General features: G+C 38.2%; 2 protein-coding genes across 2 annotated transcripts; one reads left to right on the forward strand and one right to left on the reverse strand.

Annotated features, from left to right (window-relative positions):
• Positions 1-1,443: 1,443 nt before the first annotated feature.
• On the forward strand, positions 1,444-10,263 carry fam114a2 (family with sequence similarity 114 member A2). The gene is made up of 14 exons (XM_058416165.1): positions 1,444-1,592; positions 2,573-2,799; positions 3,239-3,338; positions 3,499-3,612; positions 4,401-4,504; positions 4,664-4,798; positions 4,984-5,142; positions 5,807-5,930; positions 6,611-6,696; positions 6,788-6,901; positions 6,994-7,133; positions 8,022-8,094; positions 8,233-8,286; positions 9,586-10,263. Exons 2-14 carry the CDS (start codon positions 2,587-2,589, stop codon positions 9,682-9,684), a joined length of 1,515 nt encoding a protein of 504 aa, XP_058272148.1. The 5' UTR covers positions 1,444-1,592; positions 2,573-2,586; the 3' UTR covers positions 9,685-10,263.
• Positions 10,264-10,893: 630 nt separating this feature from the next.
• Positions 10,894-14,156, reverse strand: mrps17 (mitochondrial ribosomal protein S17). The gene is made up of 3 exons (XM_058416166.1): positions 14,006-14,156; positions 13,653-13,791; positions 10,894-11,292 (listed from the first exon to the last, which is right to left on the reverse strand). The coding sequence occupies exons 2-3, from the start codon at positions 13,773-13,775 to the stop codon at positions 10,993-10,995; spliced, it is 423 nt and encodes a 140-aa protein (XP_058272149.1). The 5' UTR covers positions 13,776-13,791; positions 14,006-14,156; the 3' UTR covers positions 10,894-10,992.
• Between the last annotated feature and the right edge of the window lie 3,489 nt (positions 14,157-17,645).

Here is a 17,645-nt window from a genome sequence, read left to right on the forward strand (position 1 = left end):
GAGTGTGTTTATGGGAATTTTTGACCATTCTTCCAGAAGCGCATTTGTGAGGTCACACACTGATGTTGGACGAGAAGGCCTGGCTCTCAGTCTCTGCTCTAATTCATCCCAAAGGTGTTCTATCGGGTTGAGGTCAGGACTCTGTGCAGGCCAGTCAAGTTCATCCACACCAGACTCTGTCATCCATGTCTTTATGGACCTTGCTTTGTGCACTGGTGCACAGTCATGTTGGAAGAGGAAGGGGCCAGCTCCAAACTGTTCCCACAAAGTTGGGAGCATGGAATTGTCCAAAATGTCTTGGTATGCTGAAGCATTCAGAGTTCCTTTCACTGGAACTAAGGGGCCAAGCCCAGCTCCTGAAACACAACCCCACACCATAATCCCCCCTCCACCAAACTTTACACTTGGCACAATGCAGTCAGACAAGTACCGTTCTCCTGGCAACCGCCAAACCCAGACTCGTCCATCAGATTGCCAGATGGAGAAGCGTGATTCGTCACTCCAGAGAACGCGTCTCCACTGCTCTAGAGTCCAGTGGCGGCGTGCTTTACACCACTGCATCTGACGCTTTGCATTGCACTTGGTGATGTATGGCTTGGATGCAGCTGCTCGGCCATGGAAACCCATTCCATGAAGCTCTCTGCGCACTGTTCTTGAGCTAATCTGAAGGCCACATGAAGTTTGGAGGTCTGTAGCGATTGACTCTGCAGAAAGTTGGCGACCTCTTCGCACTATGCGCCTCAGCATCCGCTGACCCCGCTCCGTCAGTTTACGTGGCCTACCACCTCGTGGCCGAGTTGCTGTCGTTCCCAAACACTTCCACGTTCTTATAATACAGCTGACAGTTGACTGTGGAATATTTAGGAGCGAGGAAATTTCACGACTGGATTTGTTGCACAGGTGGCATCCTATCACAGTTCCATGCTGGAATTCACTGAGCTCCTGAGAGCGACCCATTCTTTCACAAATGTTTGTAAAAACAGTCTGTATGCCTAGGTGCTTGATTTTATACACCTGTGGCCATGGAAGTCATTGGAACACCTGATTCTGATTATTTGGATGGGTGAGCGAATACTTTTGGCAATATAGTGTCTCTGCACTGCAGTCATGCCTAAGAATGCCTTTACTAATGATAAGATCACTCCAACACACCCTGTCATGGCTCGTTGCGTTGTTTTTCACCTCCTGCTTGTATGCTGAAAGTGCCATGGCCATGAGAAGTTTGTATAAAAGTTGACCACATGTCCTTGTTGAATATCACATTATATATTTATATCCCTATTTGCTGCTGTAATAAACTCCACTCTTCTGAGAAGGCTTCCCATTAAGGTTGATCCATCCCAGGTCAAGGTCCTGATTCTGAATAAAGTTGGCTGATCGGACACTGAAACGCATTACATTATACCGTATTGCAGTAGAGCGCCCCAAACCGCCAGATGACGCCATGTCTCTCCCAACACGCTTTCCTCGTTAATAGACGAAGAAAAGATCAACAAGGAAAAACAAATCGGACCAGGCGTCTGGACAGAAGTCCAGTGACGTGGCCTGCAGAGGATCCGCTCAGTCTGCTGATACACACAACACTTTAATAGGTTTGTTTTTTCCCCCATTTCCTTGCTGTTTAAGCCAGTGTTAACTCTGTGTGACGATCGTAGCACTAGACTAATAATTACCTTTGTATATAGGATCGCTTTGAATTCCAAAAGCCTTCCTTTTCCATAAAAGGTGTAAACAACAACGGAGTATCATAGCTATGTAGTGCAATACATGTATAGTAGAGAGCCGGTTGACGTTTAGACATTTTCTACTGGTTTTGCCGGGGTTCTTTAATAGTTAGACGTCAATCAGTGGGACATGACATATCTGAGTGATTCATGTCATCATGTCACGTGGATCATTGTACTGTTCAGTCAGGCCACAGCTGTTTATTGATCCTATACAGATGTGACCTTAATGACCATAGATAGATGGATAGATAGATAGGTAGATAGATAGGTAGGTAGGTATTAACAATATCTAGGTTAGATATTAACAATGATGAATAACTAGAAGGAAAAAAAAATAACTTGTAAAGTCTAGAATAAACATAACATACAGTCAGCTATTTGTTGATCAGAAGTAGAGACATTTAATCTTATATTAATCCTGAAAACAGAGTAGTATGTGTGTAAATGTGTTATATTACTAGTTAAATGGTCGTGTACATCCAGATCCATAGGGTGTTTAGTTATTAGGTATTTTAAAGGCTTCATACTGTATGCTTTGGTATGCGTAAACAACTATGAAGGTTAAGTATACCAATGAATATATATATATATATATTTAAATATATCAAATTCTTTATGTAAACCCGAAGGACAAGTTTGAATGTCTTGATAAATATGAACACAAGGACTGCATTATTTTACAAACAGAAATGCATCATAATACTGATTACAAGTAGTCGTTTTACTAAATAAGGTTTTCAGCACCCTGCTGAACACAGTGTATTGATCTGATTGAACTTGCTACTGTCCTCCATGTCACTGAACCGATTTTGTGATCCGGTATTTCATTTATCTGTCCCTTATAGGATTATGCTATAAGATGTCGGACAACGAACACCCAGCCACTGACATGCAGGAGAATATAAAAGGCCAAATCCCCAAAGAGTCACCACCACCCTCACAAGACGTGCAGAGTGACAGCTCCGCCGATGTAGCCCCGACTCGAAAGACGAGGAAGAGACCGGAGAACAAACCACCTCCTGAAGTCCAGGAAAGTCCAGGGACAGCCAGTGTGGCAGAAAATGCATCAAAGGTAAATCCAGATTTATCCCCTGGAAAGTTCGTATAGTGTGAGTTTAACAAATCGTTTCTAGGGTTCTTTATTTAATGCCTGCAGACAAAAATTGAATAACTTTTATATAAAAGAGAAAGAAAGTTAGTTTTAAAATAAATAAATAGAAAACAATAAAAAATGGCTAAAATGTTAACATTTAACCATTTAAAAAAATAATGAAAATTTTTTATCACTATATCAGCCACTTCCAGACAGTTTGTATTGAAATTGATTTAAACACACACACACACACACACACCATGATATTGTTATTTATCACAATATCCATATTATTTAATGTTGTATACATATTTGTGTCTGTGCTGATATACAGGTATTAAAAGCAAGCTTAAAGACACACCTGCCTCTTGCAGCATTTTTGTGTTTTGTTTTGTTTATTTATTTTCTCTCTTTTCAGGCTTCCACACAGACGACTGTAACCCAAGGTGGTTGGGGTAGCTGGGGAAGCTGGGGGAAGTCTCTTCTTTCTACAGCCACTGCCACTGTCACCACCGTAGGCAAGTTCCATAATATTCACTGGGATTTGTGCTGGTATCATGCAAACTAACAGCACACACACACACCTCTAATTAAACAGAGATATTAAATATTTTGTTCACAATACACTGATGAACAGGAATGACATGTTCACTTGATTGTATCAATTTCTGACTCAAGGCCAAGGATTGTCTCAGGTCATCGAGAAGGCAGAGACGTCTTTGGGAATTCCCAGTCCTACGGAGCTCTCTGGCCAGATGGAAAAGGAAGATGACGCAGAAGGCACCATACCCTGTGAGTGTGTTAGAAATTTATTGATGTTTTGCAGACAATTTTGACAACTTGAACTTGAAACTCACTTATAATAAAAGTCTAAATATATTCCTTATAGAAAAAAACCCAGCATGGTATTTAAAAAGACTCAGAAATTGACAGTATCAATAGTTATATTCATGAGATACTTGTGTAAACGTTGACGTGACAGTAAAACCCAATGTTATTCTGAATCAATATCAGGAACCAGAATAGTAGCCAGAAATCGGATATCAGTATCAAATGCATTTGAAATTTTATTTATCACATATACATCCATACACAGTACCACATGCAGTGAAAGGCTTTATTTTGACAGTCGATGTCATAAAACGTAGACTAAAAAAAGAAAATCGAATAAAATAGTAATAGGTATTTTTTTTTCACTAAAAAATTTAAATAAAAGTATCTTTATATATGGGGAGGGAATAGAAATAAAATAGAAGAATATATAGGGGAAAAATTCAAATAAAAAATATATAGACAGCAATAGTGGGAACAGAGATATCATGAAAATATCACTATCACACTATCTACATACACAGTGGATGTCACCATATATAGGAATGCAAACAAACTGCCAGTAAAACAGTAAAAAACTGTTTTATATAGTTTACAAAAATACAATAGTTTTTTAATGGTTTACACGATTTCGAGATGTTCTATCATTACACCACCAGCTCTAGTGATCACACACATTAACAATATCCATAGCTAGATATTATTGTAAGTTTTCTGAAGCATTCTTTTAATATCTTGTCTCTTCTCAGCTCCTTCCAGCTCCAGTGAAGGAAAACCGGCAGAAGGAGATGGGAACGTGTTGGGAAGTGCTATGGGAATGCTGTCGTCTCTGTCCAGTGTGGTGCAGAGTACAGTAAGAAATTATTTATTACTAAAAAAAAAAAAAAGACATTAAAGGCAACATTCTATGTCTTTGCTGATCATTATGGTGCTGTTGTACTTTCCTGTTTCTTTCCATACTTAGTAAAGTCTCAGGTTTTTTTGTTTGTTTATCTCGTTCTTTATCGGTCAGAGTAAAACGGTAATAAGTGGTGGACTGGATGCTTTGGAGTTTATTGGTAAGAAGACGATGGATGTGATCGCAGAAGGAGACCCCGGCTTCAAAAAGACGAAAGGCCTGATGAACAGAACGTCCACGTTGTCCCAGGTGTGTTATACTGCCTATAGACACGAAGGTACATCTTTAAACCGTGAACAGAATTGTGACGAAGGTACATCTTTAAACCGTGAACGATCCTGTAGGCCTGCACTGTTGAGAGGTTTCATATTCTTGACTGCTTGATATTGTGTAAAGATTGCTTTGTTGTGATTCATTCTTGCTTCTCCGTCAAGGTTTTAAGGGAGGCAAAGGAACGAGAGGAACAGCAGACCGCCAAGGACGTCACCTCGGAAACGGAGAAGAAGGCTCATTATGGGATGCTGTTTGATGAGTTCCAGGGCCTGTCACATCTAGAAGCTTTGGAGATCCTGTCCAGGGAGAGTGAAGCCAAGGTAGAGTCATGTTTGCTCTCTATAATACTGATAACCGTATGTATTAAAATCACTTTGGTATAACTGAATGAAAATGATCGTTAGCTGAAATATTCACACCCCAAGTGACATTTATGTACTTTTTAAAAATATACATGTATGTGTATTTGTAGTGTTTGCCTATGTTGTGAAGCATCTATACATAATACTGACATAACATGAAAATCTGAGAATTTGGACATGTAAAAGATTAAACAGAGAGATCACATAACAACAAATATATAATATTTAACACCTAATGATGGCATTGTCCCTGTCCTTCACAGCTCATGGGTGTGTGTGTGTGGGCGGGCATAATACCTTGAAATATACTATCATCCCATCCAGGATGTAATCCCATGTCATGCCCAGTTTTCCTGGAATATCCTCCAGCTCCATAGTGGCCATGACTGTAGCAGATCATTTTATAATAAGCAGATCATTTTATAATAAGATGACAGTTCATTAAGAGATGAATACCAGTATTCCATCTCAAGCCTTTGTATTTCTCATCAGCTGTGGGTCTGAAGTTGTAAATGTAATATGTTTGAATAAATAGAAGTGTTGTAGAAGAAAACACTCTCCAGTATCAGTCTGGACCTTTTACCAGATTTTAGTGTTTAGGGTGTGTTGTTGATATGTGCAGGTGAAATCGGTGCTGACCACGTTATCGGGCGAGGAGCTGACCACTCTGAGAGACGATCTGGAGCAGATCAAGGAGTCTTTCTCCCTGATGGAGTTCGATGATGAGGAGGTAGACGATCCACAAGGTAAAAAAACAGAGTCACTGACGACACAACAGATGACAAATCTGTTAATTGGATGGAACCTGGAACAAGTTCCAAACAAATAAGAGATATACTGTATATAGGAATAAGAGATGCAGATACAAAAGTCAGATTTATTAACGTGAACACTGTGTGATGTAGTATAGCGTTTGTTGATTGAGTGATTGATTGATTGATTCATCCATCCATCCATCCATCCATCCTTAGTGACTCCCTAGTCTGGGTCCCATGGTGCTTCAAACTACTAATTTGTTTAGTCATTAATTCATTCGTATTTTGATAAATATGACCAAACTCATTAGTTTGAAAATATTGTACAAAAATATATTTAAAAAAAAATAAAAAATAAAATAATTATAATAAATAATAAATATTTTCAATTATAAAATAGATTGATGTAGCTCAGAATGAGGACCTGTCACAGCCAGAATTTACTCACAGATCTAAATGATTTTTTAAAAAAATGTATGACATTTTTGTTCATAAAAATAGTTCGTACTTGAGGCTGGTTTAAGCCACACCCACTTCAGGTTTAAATCTGTTTAGATTAGAGTAGAGATACAGGTAGTGGCTTTGTATTCCATCCCTAATTTATCCAATTCCTTTATTTAGTCAGCTGTCTAGTGTTTACTTTTTTAAATGAAGATTTTTTTCTGTCCTAGTCGATGATGGTGAAAGTTTTGTTAAGGAACTGACCGATGCTCTTAAAAAGCTTCACATATCCACAACAGCAGAGAGACTTGGCAAGGTAAGAAATTTTTAACACGGTGTAAATGATCAAGATTATTAGAAATTAAAAAAGAATTATTCAGTAAAAACAATTTATTTATATTATTCAGGCTAGGAAGAATGCATTTGACCGTATTATGGACATGAAGATCCCAAGTGAAGCAAAGCAGCAGCAGGAAGATGGCAGTGAGCACGAGGCCACGGTGACCAGGTGCACTGTTGAGGTGAGTCTGAGCTCTGTTAGTATTTAAATGATTTTGCTGTATGTTTTTAAAAATGTGGTTTCAGCTCGCGCTGTTCATCTCCTCCACTGTAGGACGTTCACTTCTCTGCCATAACAAGCTTGGCAGAGCTCACAGCCAGATCCATTGAGCAGTTCCACAAGGTGGCAGAGATGCTTCTTCATACCAGCACTGATGGAGTCACTGCTCTGGAGCAAGCCAAAGTCCTGGCACAGTAAGTCCTTTTACTTCTAACACAATGGATAGTGAAGAACTTTTCACACGGAGTTAACCCTGCTTTTTATCCCGGGTAGAGAAACGTTTCACACTTAAATTAGAAGCAGGATTTTTGCAGTGTGAATAATCAGAAATGCCTCATATCACACGATTTGGAAAGTCACAAAAACCTAGTAGTTGTAGCATGTGAGGGGGAAAAAATAATGATTGCAGTAAACAATACCACTACTGTATAAGTAAACACACGCCTCTCCATGCTTAGAAGGAAAAAAATATTCATATTAAAAAGGCATTTGCTCATTTTTTGACTTCAGGAGGCTTTTCCCTTAAAAATGCTGTATTTTTCTAATCCTGGTTTGTTGATGCCACAAATATGCAAATAAGAAGCCAGGGTTTAGGAATGTAATGTGTGAAACATTAGATTATAAAAAGCCAGGACAGAAGAACAGTACTGTCAAGTGCATTTACAAAACACATCAAGCACCATGATGAAACTGGCTCACATGAAGACCATCCCAGTAAAGCAAGACCAAAACTTACCTCTGCTGCAGAGGAGAAGTTCATTTAGAGTTACCAGCCCCTCAGATTAGAGCCATTATGAAGGATTTACAGAGCATCAGTAGCAGACATATCTCAGTATCAACATTATTGTGTATTTTGGCCGCCTTCAGCATTGTTTTACAATGTAGAAAGAAATAAACATCAGGAAAGACCATGGAATTAGAAGGTGTGTCCAAACTTTTGACTGGTAGTGTATGTGAAAGCACTGTGAAACATAGAACAGTTTCCGGTCACCCAGGGGAACTGTTTCACGTGTAAAAAGCCCTTGAGTGGGTATTTATAACAATGTTATTAAAGTTTGGTGTGTTTTTTTTCTCTCTTTTAGAATCACAGTTGTTCTCTGTAAGGAGATATCAGTGCTGTCGAAAAAATTCACAGCTTGTTTAGCTACAGTTGGGGTAAGAGAGAGATTACTGTCCCTTCCTCTAGTGCATGTATGACATGTTTATAAATGTATCCGTACTCTGGAGTTAACAGATCATACACCTCTGTTCTGCAAATGATAAACAAGGAAATTCTTCTTCTTTCTTTCACAGTCAAATGAAAAAGGAGAAGTGCTGAATCCATTAATCACCGGAGTTTTCCTGGAGGTTTGTTTCATCAGATTATGTTTCATGAATGGGAATTATACGCATTTTAGATACCGGGCCAAGTTATACACAGTGGACTAGACAGAAATAATGCTTTGGTAGGCCAGTAATAACAATAATAACAAATAATCAACAACAGATAAACTAACAAATTTCAATTGCACAAGTATTCACAATCTCTCTCTCTCTCTCACACACACACACACACACACAATCTCTCTCTCTCACACTCACTCACACACACACACACACACACAATCTCTCTCTCTCTCACTCACACACACTCACACTCACTCACTCACTCACACACACACACACACACACAATCTCTCTCTCTCACACTCACACACACACACACACACACAATCTCTCTCACTCACTCACTCACACACTCACTCACTCACACACACACAATCTCTCTCTCTCACACTCACTCACACACACACAATCTCTCTCTCTCTCACTCACTCACACACACACACACAAAATCTATCTCTCTCTCTCTCACACACACACACACACTCTCTCTCTCTTTATTTTCTTGAGACATGGTTACTGCATTATGTTTTCATTTCGCTAGTAAAGAATTACACTGTAAACACTTCATCAGTTGCTAAATTTATAGCGCCGAGATTATTTCTCTATTCTGCCCTCTAGTGGAAGAAGAGAGTTGTGCTTTGTTTTACTTTAACTTACCATCCATAAGAGCCTTTATCGGTTGGCTCTGGCCTGATCCTGCAGGTTTAACATGCTTATAAGATACTTTAACAACTAAAATGTAATATGTTACACTGAAAAAATCTTGTGTATGCTTTCGGCAAATCTCCCATTTACGTAAAGATCCAATTTAACAAAAACAGAAATAACAACAGTCAGTCTAAAGATGTCTACAACCTTGACAATTAAGCATAACTTTCCGACATATTAAATGTTGGGAAATTACCTGCAAAATCTCTAAATGTGGATTTCTCCTCTCACTTTAAAATGATAGAAAATGATTTTTGGTTGAGATACAGGCCAAAAAAAAAAAAAAAATACATTTCAGTTTAGGAAAACTTCTCAGATATATGCACAACTGGCAAGATAACTTTATTAGGAACATTTAGAGAATTCCATGTATGTGTTTCTATTAAAGTGGCCACCATGTGGAGGGTTTTTCCATCAACACCAAATGAGTCAACAACTTAAACCGAGATACTTACCTCAAACTCTTATGAAAGTTTTTTTATTTTTATTGCTGGAATGTTTGTGTGTTTAATTAATTCAGCTCTAATGGTTTTTCCTGCTTTTTATTCCTAGGCCTCCAACAGTGCTTCCTATATCCAGGATGCGTTCCAGCTGTTAATGCCAGTGTTAGAGGTGTCTCACATCGAAAGTACAGCAGACTCGAGTCACTGATAAACAATCAACACTCTTCTGTGCCAAATAGGAATTTAGATGGAAATAAGGAACAATACCACATACCACAGCTTGTAGATTCAGTAGATTCTATTGCTGTACCTTTTTTGGAGTAACATGAAACAAAACGGATTTTTATTGTATTCATTTTACAAGTAAAATATTATTATTGGGGATTTTCTAATTTCCTAAGATGTTAATGCTTTTGTCTTATGCATAACTCTGATCATTTTGAAGCTTTATGCAGCCTCAGCTGTTAACCCTATAAAAAACAATTTTTTACAAACAATTCTAATCACATTGATAAAGAACGTGTCAGTATTGCTTTGATCTAAATGTGTTTACAGTACAAGAACTGTAGATTTTAAAGAAATATGTCATGTAACCTCTTATTTAAGCGCTCTAGTCGTTGATATGTTGCGATTGAATGATACGATCCTCATGTTGAGGTTCTGTTCTGCTGTGGTGATGGATCAAGGACGCTATCTCTTAGATAGTTAAAAATAAAAGCAGGTTCTGCATGCAGTATCGTGTGGTGTGATCTCTACACTTTTAAGAAATAAAAGGTTCTTTCTAGCACCTTGCAGTATATTCTGAATTTATTGGTTTGGAGGAACTTAAAAAGGTTCTACGTAGATGCCTATAACATGATTTCTCTTTTAAGAAATGATCTTTAAATGTTTAAAAGCATGCTTTCTAGTATACATTGTAGTATACTAGATATATAGAATTTTCCTGCTTTAAAAAATTATTTTAACAATTTAATCATCTAGAACCAATAGCCTTAATTGGGGACAGGATAATGATGATTTTTTCACCATTTTATAATTAAAAAAAAAGTAATGAAGGGTTGAAAAAAATTTACTATAGGGTCAGGAACGGCTTGCTGGCAGTGGCAACTCAGCTAGGAGGTACATTTTTAGGCAATTCTGCAGTACTGCATAGTAATTTAATAAATAAAAAATATGCTTTCACTGTTGATCTGCTGCTTAAAGAGTTTAAATGCATAAAATTTTCATTTCTTATTCTCTTATTTCAGAGTGTACTCCAGTGTTAAACTACAAAGGTTAGCTAATAGATTACAGGTTAATTTATTTTAAAATTTACAGATATGTAACTGCTTATCTTTAAAATAAACACCTGAGACTGATGTTTTTCATGATTATCTGTGTGCAAAAATGTTTACACAGACTCTAAATCTTAATTCACATTACCAGACATACATAATCACCTAATTTTTTTTTAATCTGCATAACAAATCAAAAAACACACACACATTTATAGCGATACATTAATATATAAACAACATTAAGAGGCAGGACTCGGTGGTGGAGGAGCTGCAGAAATGTTCAGCTGTTCTAATTTTTCTGTTAAAGACACCTCTGGCTTTTCCATGGAGTCGGTGAGAGGCTCCAGGTACGTCGGACCTGCAACTTTCTTGCCAGTCAGGGGATCAACCACGGCCCCGACTTTAAACACAACCTCCGCCAGTTCATGCCTGACATGTTTGGTTCGCCTTTCTGGTAAAGCCTTCAACAATACAATGTCCCCAACTGTACACTGCTCCAAGGCGTCATGGGCGAAGTAGGTCTTCCTTTTGTTGTAAAACTGTTGGTGAAGGAGAAAAGTCAAGAAGGTGTATGAATACTAAAAATGACATATTACAGTTATGGTTTCGGGATTAATCTGGTAGAACCTTTTGCTACATCTATTATGGCTGCATGGCCAGCTCCAGAATTATTGGCACCCTTGGTAAAGATAGAGTTTAAGTGTAGATTTTGAGACTCTGGACCCTAAAACCTAAATAAGAAAACATGCTTTGAATATATTTTGTTCAGAATTCTACAGGTGGGAATAAATTTGATATGGTTTTGAAATTTATTTATATAAATATAAATTTATAAGTAAGCGAATACTTTTGGCAATATAGTGTGTGTGTGTGTAATATATATATATATATATATATATATATATATTTATATATATATATATATATATATATTTATATATATATATATATATATATATATATATATATATTTCACACACACACTATATTGCCAAAAGTATTCGCTCACCTGCCTTGACTCGCATATGAACTTAAGTGACATCCCATTCCTAATCCATAGGGTTCAATATGACGTCGGTCCACCCTTTGCAGCTATAACAGCTTCAACTCTTCTGGGAAGGCTGTCCACAAGGTTTAGGAGTGTGTTTATGGGAATTTTTGACCATTCTTCCAGAAGCGCATTCGTGAGGTCACACACTGATGTTGGACGAGAAGGCCTGGCTCTCAGTCTCCGCTCTAATTCATCCCAAAGGTGTTCTATCGGGTTGAGGTCAGGACTCTGTGCAGGCCAGTCAAGTTCATCCACACCAGACTCTGTCATCCATGTCTTTATGGACCTTGCTTTGTGCACTGGTGCACAGTCATGTTGGAAGAGGAAGGGGCCAGCTCCAAACTGTTCCCACAAAGTTGGGAGCATGGAATTGTCCAAAATGTCTTGGTATGCTGAAGCATTCAGAGTTCCTTTCACTGGAACTAAGGGGCCAAGCCCAGCTCCTGAAAAACAACCCCACACCATAATCCCCCCTCCACCAAACTTTACACTTGGCACAATGCAGTCAGACAAGTACCGTTCTCCTGGCAACCACCAAACCCAGACTCGTCCATCAGATTGCCAGATGGAGAAGCGTGATTCGTCACTCCAGAGAACGCATCTCCACTGCTCTAGAGTCCAGTGGCGGCGTGCTTTACACCACTGCATCCGACGCTTTGCATTGCACTTGGTGATGTATGGCTTGGATGCAGCTGCTCGGCCATGGAAACCCATTCCATGAAACTCTCTGCACACTGTTCTTGAGCTAATCTGAAGGCCACATGAAGTTTGAAGGTCTGTAGCGATTGACTCTGCAGAAAGTTGGCGACCTCTTCGCACTATGCGCCTCAGCATCCGCTGACCCCGCTCCGTCAGTTTGCGTGGCCTACCACTTCGTGGCTGAGTTGCTGTCGTTCCCAAACACTTCCACGTTCTTATAATACAGCTGACAGTTGACTGTGGAATATTTAGGAGCGAGGAAATTTCACGACTGGATTTGTTGCACAGGTGGCATCCTATCACAGTTCCACGCTGGAATTCACTGAGCTCCTGAGAGTGACCCATTCTTTCACAAATGTTTGTAAAAACAGTCTGCATGCCTAGGTGCTTGATTTTATACACCTGTGGCCATGGAAGTGATTGGAACACCTGATTCTGATTATTTGGATGGGTGAGCGAATACTTTTGGCAATATAGTGTATATATATATATATATATATATATATATATATATATATATACACACACACACACACACACACACACACACAGCTCTGAAAAAATAAGAGACCACTGCCCAATCTCCACATGTGAACCCTATTGAAAACCTCTGGAATGTCATCATGAGGAAGATGGATGGTCACAAACCATCAAGCAAACATGAGCTGTTTGCTGTTTTGCAAAAAGAGTGGTATAAAGTTCCCCAACAGCAGTGTGAAAAACTGGTTAAGATCATGGAGCCAAAACACATGCAAATCGGGGTTATTCCACCAAATACTGATTTCATAATGTTATTTAGCCAAAGCCTTAACACAATTTGTTTACAAATTATTTGCATTTTGTTTTATCTGAGTTATTAAAGCTCTGCAAATACTGCATGATCTTGGGTTATTTTGATGTGTTGTCATTTCCTTTAAATATACACTCTAAATAACAATAGTTATATTTTGAATTGAGGAGAAATATTGTCAGCAGTTCACAAAAAAATGCACCTGGAAGACAAAACCATAAGAAACTGATATTTTGCAGGGGTCTCTTTTTTTTTTTTTTCCAGAGTTGTATTTATATTTAAAAATTCTGAAGCTGACTGTATACTTCTGAATCGAGGAATTTCTCACCACCATCGTAACAGATAGAGATGTTTAGTACCTTGAGTAAATATGGATCTAGGACCAGTCTAGTAACACGGACTTTCGCAGTCTTCCTCATCTTGGTTCCAATGACTCGCCCGATAATCCATTTAGCATGGACCGAGGCTTGTTTTACGGACATCTTCACTTTCTGTATCCTGAAATTCACGGATTTGTGTTAATCAGATTATATTAATGTTAAAAAGGCAGCAGAGTGAAACGCAAAGTGCAGAAATAACCTTAGGACTCGCAGAGCTAACACACTACTAACCGTTTACATCATTCTTTAAGACATTTGACATCTAGAAGAAAAACGAAACATGCATTTTCTGGGACATATCAAAACTGTGATCAAAAACCGTGCAAGCTTACCACAGTAATGTAAATAACAATAATAAACTTCAAAACATCCCGCATGGATACGGCACCGTGAATGTCAAGGTAAGCGTCGCACGCTAATGACGTGTCTTACAGGCGACCATTTAGAGGAGGAGCTGATTATCAACGACACGAAATGTTTATGCCTTAAAAACTGGCAAATAAATTGATTTAAAAAAAAAAAAGCAATACATCGTTCAATATAAATCATTTCTTAAACACGGCCCCCTTAAAATTAATCCTACAGTGTAAAACGTTGCACAGTTAATTCTAAAAGTATTGGCTGAAACAGTTAAGAATCTAACTGGACTCAAAAGTGTCCCCATGTTTCCTGAGTTGCTAATAAAAGTTCTTAGACAAACTTATTTCAAGTCATTACACCACAGAGTTTTTAAATTCTCAAATCTGATTGGTCAGATCTATTGATTCATTTTCTATAACAGCTCCATTGACAATAGTTTCACTTGATTTCTATAGTTCCTTGAGTAACAGCTCATTCACAGGGAGGGCCCATGTACTGTTTTAAGGTTTTAAATGAAATGATTGAAATGGGAAAACAAAGTAATTAATATCACTATATTAGTGTATAATAACAGAAGACAGGAGATATTAATGAATACAAATTTGTATTTTTGTTTTAAATACTTTTATTTTGAAATTTCCCGTAAGGAGGTATTTATTTAACATTTATGGAAGGAGTCTCAACTGTCAGTGCTTTGTAACAGTGTACATTCTCTTCCACTGGATAATTTGAACTTTGTGGTTTCTCTATAACATGACAAGCTCAATTTATTTGTCTTATTATATTCAAGACAATGAAACTGATGAAAAGACTTCTCTTATAATGCAAGTGACAACAGGATGGAACATGTCTTATGGATGATTCACATCACTGTTTACATATTTTAACAATGATAACTTCTTATTCTGTCTACGATGCAATGTTCAATTAACTGCTGTCTTTTGAAGATATAGACTGTAAGTCAAAAAAAAAATGTTAATACAACACAAGAACACAAGAAGAACATGGATTTAATCGAGAAAAACCCTTTTCTAAATTAGATGCACTACTTTTTCCAAAATTACGTAAAAAAATGGATAATAATAAAAGAAAAGATTTTCCAGATTTGGCCAATATTTTACATCGTTTATTAATAATTACCATCATCATAGCCTAATCATATCCTGGTCATCATCCAGGTGCTACCCATCACTGATGCTTTACTGATCTCCTATCCTGGATCATCTCCTGGATGTCTGCCCTAACCTAATGTAGATCATCTTGGATCATGGATACTGTAGACATAGGCTGAAAAACCGTTGCTGTAATCATATAACTATTAAGCTCATACTGAACATCTTTTCAGCGCTGAGTGACTATATAGTATACAATTACGGAAGAATAATGATATATATAATCCCACTTTCCGGTGTCACCCAGTAGAGGATGGCTTCCCTTCCTCATGACGCTGTCGTCATTGTCTTACTCATTAGGGATCTAAATCTACATCTGGTTTTCTGTAAAGCAGCCTTGTGACTATGTTTATTGTTAAAAGCGCTATAAAAAATAAAACTGAATCAAATTATATTGAACTGTCGCTGAATCTGTGCTCGGAAACGGACGTAAATTAATGTGATTGCATATACCACTACTTTAGATGAGTGGGACTTCAGTGGGAGGTCATATCATGCATGCTTCAGTTATGTGACATGAGATTTGCCAAAAATAAGCAGCCCACCTCCCCTCAGCCTTACAAATCCCCTGACAATTCTATCCTGACTCCATGCCTGAAACGGCCCCATCTCATGTTTTTCAAAGGGGTCCACTGGTCCTCCACCCTGTTAGCTCAGTGCTTCTAACAGGGAGGAAATTTGCGTAGTGAATGGAAGAACTGTGACACTTTCCTCAATCCATTATGTAAGTTTATTACTAATTATTGATGTTTGTACATATTCAGTACATACAGTATGAACAGCATGCACTGCAACTGGTAGAAGTGATACATCATGTCCAGTACACTAATGACTTTATGAGATCATATGCCTCTTGGATGAGCCATAGTCTCTAAACTAAAGATGAGTCCAGCTTAAATTGTAAAAGTATGTAGAAGAACTCGGAAGGATGAAGAAGAGCTCAGAAAGACATAGAATAATTTGGAAAGACATAGAAGAAATGCTTTTCTGAGTCTGTCCTCTGTGACCAACAAGGCATTTTCACCCACACAACTGATGCTTACATGAGGTTATTTTTATACTTTTTACTTTTTTTTGCACCATTCTGTGTAAACTCTGTATAGACTCTGTTGTGTGTGAAAATCCCAGAATATCTGCACTCAAACCAGCCCATCCGACACCAACAACCATTGTATTTACACAATTTTATGCATTGCACTGCTGCAACTTGATTGGCTGATTGGATATGAGACATGGATTTTTCACCGCGCTCCAGTTCAAAGAAAGTCTGTTTTTAATATGTCAGTGAAGTGTTCAATCTCATCCGCTAACTTTACCAATGGCTCATGTGGTTAAGGCTCTGGGTTCCCGATTGAAAGGTTAGAGTTTGAGCCCTAGCACTGCCAAGCTGCTACCACTGGCCCCCTGAGCAAGGTCCTAAACCCTCTTCACTCTAAGGACACGGTATCATGGCTAATCCTGTGCTGTGACCCCAAATCCCAAAGTTGATATATGCACAGAAAGAATTTCACTCTGCTGTAATGTATATGTGACAATAATAAAGGCTTCTCTTCTTCTTCTTCACCCAGTAAAATTTCATGCATGCAGCACAGAGAGCAAATGGTTTCCTGATTCTGACCACACCACAGTTTGCCCCAGATCACTGTTTTTGAGAGGACTGAAACCTTAAAACTTGGTTTTAAAATCAGATTTTACATACACTGAATTCTGAAGTCCGGACAAGCACATGAGTGTGAAAACGACCATGAAAGAAAAAGCCCAAAAGTTCTTATTTTACCCCATTCACCCCAAGTATTAAAGGTAGATTACAGATAAAGCCAGTGCTGTGTGTGTGTCTACATTCACTAGACTGGTAACAAAAATGACTATATGAACAATGGTTGTTATTTGAGAGAAAGACAGAGGTTTGATTTGAATGAAATCGGGCAACTTGTTAATAGTGTTTAGTCTTACGTTTAACCATAGGACAAAATTATATCTAAGCAAAGCTCTTTTCTCTGTAAATGTTCCAGGTCTTGTTTAAACTTTCTGGCATGCATTTGGAACTGGCGTAAAGTCAAGAGGGATTTGGTCTTCATAAAAATGGGGAGACGTGTCTAAAATAAAGTAACAGGTCATGCCGTACTCTAATGTCTGCTCAACATGGCAAGAAGAAGTAATCCCTGAATGGGAATTGGACAAGAGCCAAAGCAGCACAATCTGGTATTAATCAGAAACGCACAGAAAACACGGTCTGTTGCTAAGCTATTCCCATTTAAGGCAGTGCAATGGCATAGTTATAACACGCTTATTTCTCCATCCGTTTCAAATCCGTCTTCTTTTTTATGAGCGTCATATACAACCAATCAGTTATGGATAAATGGAATTATTTGTAGGCATTTGTGTGGGATGAAATCATATGGTACAGTCTGCACCCCTGAACCGAGACTCTACAGCGGAA

The sequence above is a fragment of the Hemibagrus wyckioides genome, linkage group LG18, assembly GCF_019097595.1.
Source record: "Hemibagrus wyckioides isolate EC202008001 linkage group LG18, SWU_Hwy_1.0, whole genome shotgun sequence".
NCBI lineage: Eukaryota > Metazoa > Chordata > Actinopteri > Siluriformes > Bagridae > Hemibagrus > Hemibagrus wyckioides.

Bases quoted from the DNA above. Each gene is read 5' to 3' on its own strand.
- mrps17 (XM_058416166.1), bottom strand. From the start codon at position 13,775: ATGTCCGTAAAACAAGCCTCGGTCCATGCTAAATGGATTATCGGGCGA. The intron at 11,293-13,652 runs GTACTAAACATC...CTTCACCAACAG, and splicing joins TAGATCCATATTTACTCAAG to TTTTACAACAAAAGGAAGAC.
- fam114a2 (XM_058416165.1), top strand. From the start codon at position 2,587: ATGTCGGACAACGAACACCCAGCCACTGACATGCAGGAGAATATAAAA. The intron at 6,697-6,787 runs GTAAGAAATTTT...TATATTATTCAG, and splicing joins CAGCAGAGAGACTTGGCAAG to GCTAGGAAGAATGCATTTGA. The intron at 7,134-8,021 runs GTAAGTCCTTTT...TCTCTCTTTTAG, and splicing joins CAAGCCAAAGTCCTGGCACA to AATCACAGTTGTTCTCTGTA.